This window comes from Lipotes vexillifer, unplaced genomic scaffold (genome assembly GCF_000442215.2).
Source record: "Lipotes vexillifer unplaced genomic scaffold, Lipotes_vexillifer_v1.1 scaffold1007, whole genome shotgun sequence".
Classification (NCBI taxonomy): domain Eukaryota; kingdom Metazoa; phylum Chordata; class Mammalia; order Artiodactyla; family Lipotidae; genus Lipotes; species Lipotes vexillifer.
Window position 1 is genome coordinate 812,440 of NW_006782358.1, and position 8,962 is coordinate 821,401.

General features: G+C 46.4%; 1 protein-coding gene across 1 annotated transcript in view; it reads left to right on the forward strand.

Moving 5' to 3' along the window:
- The first annotated feature begins 53 nt into the window (after window positions 1–53).
- The window catches only part of PPIC (peptidylprolyl isomerase C), a 12,846-nt gene continuing 3,937 nt past the window's right edge, over window positions 54–8,962 (forward strand). Inside the window, exons 1-3 of the mRNA XM_007455253.1 lie at window positions 54–232; window positions 6,576–6,689; window positions 7,151–7,244. Coding sequence (XP_007455315.1) covers window positions 116–232; window positions 6,576–6,689; window positions 7,151–7,244 — 325 coding nt within the window. The 5' untranslated portion in view covers window positions 54–115. The remainder of the gene's footprint in view (window positions 233–6,575; window positions 6,690–7,150; window positions 7,245–8,962) is intronic.

Genomic DNA, 8,962 nt, shown 5'->3' on the forward strand with positions numbered 1-8,962 from the left:
CCCCCCCCCCCGCCCCGAACCAGGAGCGCGCAGGCGCAGCCGGCCGAGAGTCCCACCAGCGGTACCGGAGCCTGCGGTTGCGCCCGAGGCGCTGCCCCCGCTGCCACCCATCACGATGGGCCCAGGTCCCCGGCTGCTGCTACCTCTGGTGCTTTGCGTGGGGCTCAGCGATCTCATACCTCCTGCGGGAGCGTCAGGCGTCCGCAAGCGAGGCCCGTCGGTGACGGCCAAGGTGACCAGGCGGCGGGCAGCAGTTTCCCCTCGTGCTGGCCGAGGGGATGGGAGAGCTTTGGGGACTGGAACCTCAGGGTCAGGGGCGGCGAGGAGGGGGCTTCCCGGGCGCAGAGACTGGAGGTGGCCGGGGGGCTAGGTGGCAGGAGGCTGCCCGCTTGCGGGAGACTTTGGGGGCGCTGGGCCACGCCCGCCGCCGGCTGTCTGAACTTCGCCTGGGAGTTGGGAGAAGCTTCCGGGACCGGCGGGCCCTTTCTTCAGGAAGGAGTCCGCCGAGTACTTCCTTCGCCTTGGCGAGGACTAGGGAATAGAAGCAGGAAGAATGCGGGAGGGACGGGGACTGGCGGAGGAGACGCGTTGCGAGAGGAGGGGTTGCAGCTGGGCCGCCCGCCGCGGGTGTCACCCGACCTGGCAGATCCCAGGTCCAGCCCCTGTCGCGGTGGGGTCGGGCCAGGCGTTACGTGGCCTTGCTGAAACCAAGGGCTATCCCCCTTTTCCTGTATTTAGGAACGACCGTCCTCCCCGGGGAGGGAGACGTGCGCTTTTCAGACTCTGGCGGCTGGTGGGTGGAGCCCAGGGCTTGGGGACGGTGCTAGCAAGGCACAGGCGGCTCCTGTATAACTGAGGCCAGCCTTTTGATCACGATTGGGGCCTGGGGTGGGGGGACATCTGCCATAGACTGGGTCTTTACAGCTTCAGGTCTTTTCCCACCATATTTAGCCAAGGTTAGAGGATAATGGGAGGGTGCAGGGAGAGCTAGAGGGAGGGAGGGAGGGGATGATTTGGGGCCCTTGATGACCACTTCTAGAAAACCCAGTGGCAGGGGTGTCTTGGAATCTGGAAGGAGGGGCAGCTGCAGGTGGTCTTAACAATCGGTCCGGCGTCTGCCAGTAGAAATGATACTGTTGGATGCTTAAATCCTCTACCACACACCCCACCCGAGGAGCGGGGAGGACAAGGGGCGGGGGAGGTTCAGCCCAACATCTGATGTAGCCTAAGAGTGAACAGAAAGGCCGTGCTGCGGGGTATGTGCGGTGATAAACTGAGCTTGCTGGCTTTGAGCACTGATTCTCCTCCCAGCCCCTTGATCTTTGGGGCTTATCTAGCTTTGGGGAACGGCTTATACAAAGCCACATAGCTGAAGGGGGGAAGTTGGGGCGGGGGTTCTTCCAATCTGCAGATACTATTTGGGTCTCATGGGATAAGCCTTAAACATAAAATTCATAAAGTTGAAATGATGAAGGAAATAAACCCGGAAATAGATTGGGTGACATTTAAAAATACCTGAAGGGTAAGGAAAAAAAAAAAAAAAAAAAAAAGCCTGGCAAAGACTTAGGAGGCAAAGGGAACTGCATATGCAAGGCCTCCAGACAGAAAAGCCCTCGTATGTTCAGAGGATGGAGAAGGGATGGTGTGGCTTCAGCCCAGGGATGAGAGGGGGAGTGGCTTGAGATGAGGTTATGGGTGAGCAGCGGCAAGATCAGGTAGTGCCTTCCGGGCCACAGTTCGGAGTATGGGTTTTAAGGCAATTATTCTCATAATTTGAGGTCTTATTCTAAGTGCAGTTATAGCTGCTGAATGGTTTTAAGCATGGGATTGACATGATCTCATATATGCTTTTAAACAATTACTGTGGTGGTTCAGTGGAGAGTGAACTGGGAGGTCTTCAGGGCTCCAGGTCAGAATCTGGATGGTGGTGGCTTGGATTAGGTGGGGTAATGGTGGAAATGGGGAGCCAGGGAGGGACTAGAAATCGACTTTTGAAGTGTAACTAACAGGACTTGCTGACTGTTTAGATAAGGGTGGGAGAAAGGGAATAGGACTGTAAGATGAAATACAGGATGCCCAGTGAGATGTGAATTTCAGATATGCAACGAATAATTTGTTACTGTGAGAATGTCACCTATAGTATTTGGGAACAGGCTTACCTGGGAAGCTTTTAGACCTACCAGTGCAGAGACCACCCCAGAGCAAGTAATCGGTAATCACAGTCTCTGGGAGTGTGGAGCTGCAGTTGGGAACCTCGAGGAGAGGGGAGGAAGCTGGTGGCTGCAAGAGGGGAAGAGTTGGGGCATCTTAGCCCTGAGTCCAGGGTGCTGTCACTGAGGGAGTTTTCAGGACTCTACTTTTGGAATAGTCACTCAATGTATCTCCTTTTTTCCCACCCCATTTGTCATTACGTTCTAAAAACTGTGTAGGCATGTCCTTCCACAGTTTCAACTCTGTTGAATTACTTTTTCAGTGGACATTTTAAAACAGCTAATCTATTGGAAAGTGGAAACATTAAAAAATGATTTCTCTGAGTGTGGAAAAGTAGATTACTTGGCCATCACTCTAGTTTATTGTTTTCCCCAGCAGTCCTTACCTTTTCCTCTGATTTTGTTTAAAAACAGGAATCTGTAAATGAGAGGTGTGAAGTGCTATTCCCCCCAGGGCCCTTTAATGGCACTCACCTTGTCCATGAATCCTGCTGCCAGGACACCTCAGCCTTCTGCCCAGCCGTGGAGCCTCAGGTTCGGGCTCCAGCTCACTGGTCTCAAGATCCACCGAGTTAGTGTTTGCAGCCCTGCACTTTCCAGCAGATGCCACGGGCTCTGTGCAGGGTCAGACACCGAGACTGTAGAAAATACTGCTGCCATCTTTCCAGCTGCACTCATGTCACAGTTTGCTGGCACTTTCTGCAGCTCTTGGAGTGGCCAAGAGGCCTCAGCTGGGGTAACAGCAAGTTACCTAATGTCTGAGGCTCCTCCTCTGTTCCATTTCTATTTCCTCTGTAAGTGGAAAGAGAAATAATACCTACCTGCAGGGTTTTGCATATTAGATGTGATAAAGCATGTAAAATGCTTAGCCCTGATTGAAGTTCCTGATTAAAGAGGTCAATTGTTAGTGTTATTTGTGTTATGTTATTAATCCTCCTGTGGCAATGCAGCCCTGAGAGGAGTCATCATCTGGGTACAGATGACGAACAGGAGCTCAGAGCTGCCCAAGGTCCCATGGCTAGTTAGTGCTGGAGCTGCTTTGAGAAGAGTTTCCTGGACCTCACAGCTCGTGTCCTTGGTGTCTTCCCCAGTTACTTTGGAAATGGAAGCAGGATTAACCCTACAGGGTTTGGGCCAGGCTATGTGAGTGCCTCTTGCCTCTTCCCCTGTCTCTCCCCACCTCCAGTGCCCTGTAATTTAAAAAAAAAAAAAAAATTTATTTACTTATTTATTTTTGGCCGCGTTGGGTCTTCGTTGCTGCGCGTGGGCTTTCTCTAGTTGCAGCGAGCAGGGGCTACTCTTCGTTACAGTGTGCGGGCTTCTCACTGCAGTGACTTCTCTTGTTGCGGAGCACAGACTCTAGGCACGTGGGCTTCCGTAGTCGTGGCACATGGGCTCAGTAGTCATGGCTCGTGGGCTCTAGAGCACAGGCTCAGTGACTCATGGACTTAGTTGCTCCGCGGCATGTGGGATCTTCCCGGACCAGGGCTCGAACCCATGTCCCCTGTATTGGCAGGAGGATTCTTAACCACTGCACCACCAGGGAAGTCCCCCCGTAATTTTCAAATGACTTTCAAGGGCAGCCTCAAGGGAAAAAAGGAGTGACTGAGGGGCCAGCTCCTGAAGTGCAACACGAAATTCAAGTGCCACCTTTTCCAGGAAGCCTGCCCTGATCTCCACAGATAATCATCACCTCTAACCGTGACATTTTATCTGTACGTATCTCCTCGTGAAACCTGACTTCCCATTATATTATAGCGAGTATCTATGTGCTTTCTCTTCTGTGGGACGGTAAGCTCCAGGAGGGTAGGGACTTTGCAGCCCCACCCCTTGTCTAGCATGGGGCCTGTTCCCAAGGACACGCAGCAAAGTCACAGACGATATCAGGGTGAGAGGGTTTGCCTGGCAGCCACCCTGGGCCCACCTTCACCCTCTGTCTAGGTGTGTGTGCGCCCTGGTCCTCATTTAGTATCAACTGGCCTTGAACTATTTAGGATTTTTTGAGTACCTGTGTGAGCTGACACTGTGCAGAGCACTGGGAATCTAAAAACACCATTTCTACCCCTTAAGGGTTCCCTGCCTAGACAGAGCCATATTCATCATAAATCGCAGTCCAAGTGAACGCAGCCTCAAATTGAAATTTTGTCTTTCATGCTCCTAGTGTTGCCTAACAAAAGCTGGATCTCTTAGCTGGCATCCTTCCTTTGCCTCTGGAACTGGTGAGAGTCTCCCTTGCCAGCCGGTTGCGGTCAGAAGGGCTGTGTTGCTTCTCTGCACATGGATCACTTCTCCTGCCTCAGTGCTTTGGTCCCAGAAAGAACTGCCTATCCTTGTCCCTGGAGGCTGCTCCCCTCCTTCCAGGCCTGCCTCCCATCACACCTTCGCCAGGATGCCTTCCTTCAGCCTTAACATTCCTCCAGAACAGGGGGTGTACAGTGTTCTTGGGGCATTTGTAACCTGGGACCTTGTGCTATGGTTGTTCGTTTACTTGGCCTGTTTACATAAGCTCCCTTAGGACAGGGACTCCCTCCAGTAGCTTTGTACCCTCACGCTGCCTTCTGCATGGATCTTTGACAAGTACTTGTTGACAATAAGATTTGATTTCATCATTTCCATTAGAGTTAGGGAAACTCTGCTATATTTTCTTGCCATCACGCATGAAGTTGAAGGATGCTGTGGTTTGGGAAAAAAGTCATATTAATATGTGTGCTAGGCTGCGTGTAGGAAAATAAGATTTTTACTGAAGAGTTACGCTGGGTGACAGACACTTTTTCTTCATCTTCTTATGCTGCCCTCCCATATTTGATTCTCTTTGCTGTTGAAGTGTTCACAGGCTTTATTTCCTCTTCTTTATTTTAAAAGTCTGATAGGCTTTTCTAGTGTCTTATACGGTGCTTCTTTACGATTACATACCCAATTCTTGTCCCGGTGCTGCTTCATTATTGCCTGTTATTGAATTTACTCCTTGGTTCAGAAATCCCTTTGGAGAACCTGCTTCTCTTTGACCCCAGCTCTGCATGCTGGGCTCCTGTGGGTGTTAATGCAGCTTCCTGAATTGTGCTACTCCACTGCACTGCCCAATCTCAAGGGCACCGTCCTCTATGCATTCTGTGAAGTTTTACCATATAAATAATAATACAGTCTTTGCTGCTTTGGCCACGTAAAATTGCAAAATACCACATCATCCTGTGACAGGCGTCCTGATGTATTGACAGAAGCTCTTGTCTTGAACTAAAGCTTGACAGTCTTTACTTCATGATTTTTCTAAACTGTACGACATCTTTTCTCTTTGACAACCCTTCTTATATTTTTTAAAGCCATCTCTTGAATGTCTTTTTCACCCATTCAAACAGTACATTGGTTCGTATAATCTAAACTCGCTAATAGAATGCCCTTTGACTCCATGGCCTTTTCAAGCATTCTATCTCAAAATCATCTCAACACAGTGATTTGTGAAGCAAGATGTATGTAAGTTCATTTCAGATGAAACAGTTAAGAAAAAGTCCAAGAGAGCTTTTAAAGTTTATCTGCAAAAAAAAAAGTGACTCATTTCTGGATGTGTGCTTGCTCTTTTCTGTTCTAAACTGTTGTGACAGAGTAAGGACACATTGTACATGTGCAACTTTGGGGACATGATGACTGAATTTGGTGTCTGAGTTTACAGGGTAAATGGTTCTGTCAGGACCTGAGTGTAATGTTTGCTGTATTTTGGGTGCAGCTGTGGCCCTGGTGCCTTAGTGTGTCTGGACGTGAGTGGCAGGCCTTCTGGAGGAGTGTTGTGTGTTGTGATAATCTTTCACGGTCCCCTTGACAGCAGATGTCTACTGAGAACTCACTGGGAATTTAGCACTGCTCGAAGTTATGAAAAAATAAATCTGGATGGTTAGACTGTGTCTCTCCTCACCATTTTTTTTCCTCCTGCCAAGACTGGAGAGCATTACCTCTCAGAAGACCAAAGTCTCCACTCTAACCCGTGTCCGCAGAGCTAGGAAACAGGAGGCCAGAGCAGTGCTGGTCTGGGTTGTGGAGGGGAGAGGAATTCTTGAAGACATTACTGGCTGACTCTCACAGTACTGAGTCCAACTTTAAACCCAGTTCCTAGTACAGTGCCTGGCCTAGAGGTGGTGCTCCGTAACTGTTTGGTGAATGAATATTTGTGAGTGAAATGCACCCACAAGATGGTTTCAGAGCTCCTTTAATTTATATCATGCTCCTTCATAAAATAGCTCCTTCGTGCTCCTTTATAAAATACTGGTGGGCAGGGCCCTTGCATGTGGATCAGTTCTCAGATTATCATGTTCCCTTACCTTGTATTGTGGCTTTTCCACATTATAACCTTCTGCTCTGCCTTTCAACCACACGCAGGTCTTCTTTGATGTGAGGATTGGAGATAAAGATGTTGGCAGAATTGTGATTGGCCTCTTTGGAAAAGTTGTGCCCAAGACTGTGGAAAATTTTGTCGCTCTGGCAACAGGAGAGGTATGTCTCAGTTTTATTCCCTTTAACTGTGCAGAAGTAGATCTTCTTTCTTTTAAGCCAAACGTAAAGATGTATTCTGGGAAAATAAGTATTAAATTAGTAGATGAGATGAACTTGAGCCATCTAACAATATTTTACTTTATTTTCCTAGAAAATCGCTATTCTTCAAGCCCTCAGTTTCCTCAGGGTTCTAGAAACTGACAGGAAACAGTCATCAAGTGAAAATGCAGACTTCTCTCTTTTTACTTGTGCAGGTTAATACTTTACCTCTATAGTTTATGTGTTTACTTTTCAGTCAGCTAATGATAAATTTCTATCAGTAAATTATTGCAGGCACCTAACCTAGTTCTGTAGATATTTTGTGTAATTTTCTCATTTTGTCATTTCCAGATAAACACTGGGGTTTATCTTACAGTATGGGTTATATCTACTTGTGTACTCAATTGACATAATCTCTTTAGAAAGGATATGGATACAGAGGAAGCAAATTTCATCGCGTCATCAAAGATTTCATGATTCAAGGAGGGGACTTCACCAGTGGAGATGGCACTGGCGGTAATGTTGTCTCTAACATTTTTCCTTTCCTGCTTACCCAGGTGAAACCTAAGATTAAGATGATGTATTTACCCAGCATATTGAGTTCCCAGATTTAAGGAACAAAGTCATAAAGACAACCAGACTAATTTTTCAAGAAGGATCGAGTTGGGGTGGGGGGCCTTATCTAACAAAATCTTGGTAGGTGTGAATGAGTGAGGCCTCCTAATTTGTAACAGTATTGCTTTGGTGTTCATTATCTTTCCATAGTGGAGATATATTCATTTAGTAGGCTGTTTTGCAGTGCTTAAAATCCTAGACTTCTGGTATGTAGCAATACAGAAAGATGTCTGTCATAGCAAGGAAAGGTAGACTGAAAAACTGTACCCTGGGGTGGCAGCCAGCTGCAGATGTGCACCTTGGTGGAGGGGGTCTGGGGACATCATGCCAAAATGACGAGGCTGGTATTTAGGTGGCAGGATTATAGGTGAATGTACCTCCTTCTTTCAAAATTCTTTCATTTTAATTGTCAGCTTTTTCAATAATAAAAAAATTAATAGACAACTTGTCAAAATTATAGTATACGTTAATTTTTATCAACAAAGTTAGAATTCTATAAAGTACAAATAATTCAATTGATAGAGTTTAAGTATCTCTGACCTTATTGTTTCTCATTGAGGATTCCAGCTACCCAGCTCCCTGGACTATTTTTCCTCAGCAATGTAGTGAATTCCTGAACACACACACAGTATATAACCACACAGAATTTAAATTTACTTCAGGTTTAAGATTTTTAATTCAGCAAATACTGGTTTTGGTGGATATTAAATTGCTAACTTTTTCAAGAAACAAGCCATTTTCAAGCACTATTGTTAATTTTATGTTTATTGCAATTTTTTTAAATAACAAAATGGCTGCCATTAAATGTTTGGATTTGCCAGACACTTCAGGAGGATTACTTTTAGTCCCTGCAGAAATGCTGCCAGGTATGGGAATGTAGAATGGAGCACAGGAACATGTTCAGGTTACTTGGTTTCATGGGGTTGGTGAGGATGCTCAGGGTAGCAACCCCAGCTGCGGCAGAGCTGGGTCTCAGTGGAAAAGCCTGCAGCTCCCGTACGGGTCCCCTCAGGACTGGCACCCCACTGCCCTGCCTGGGGCCCAGCAAGAATGGTGATGGAGCTCTACTGTGTCCTCTTTTCTGTGTCCCTCTCTCTTTCTGCTTTCCCTGCTCTGTGTGTGTGTATGGGCTCACGTGAGTTTTGTAGATAGGACCTTTTGGATCATTTAAATTTAGCCTAGACCTCTCTGTAAGCAAAACTTTCCTGCCAGCCCACCTCATATGTCACTTACCAACCAGCTATAAATGGCTTGCCTTTGGTATCCACTTCTGGTCCTTCTAACTGAGCCAGGATTTTTTTTTTCTGGGTAAGATGAATTATATTTGATCTAGTCTACAAAAAAAAAAAAAAAAAAAACACAGTCAGGTTTCCTTAAATTATTAAATATTGTATTAATTACTCAGATAAGTATAAAATAAGACAATTACAAAGGAGTGAAGTTGTTAAAATATCTAGTTATTCGTTCAAAAGCCATATATTGCAAGATGTAAACCTTAAGAAGGAAAATAATTAGGATTCACAAAATGTCCTTACTAATTCCTCTACTGCAACACTTCGTAGATATTGTGTTTTTTTGTTTTTTTTTTTTTTGTTTTTTTTTGTTTTTTTTTTTTTCTT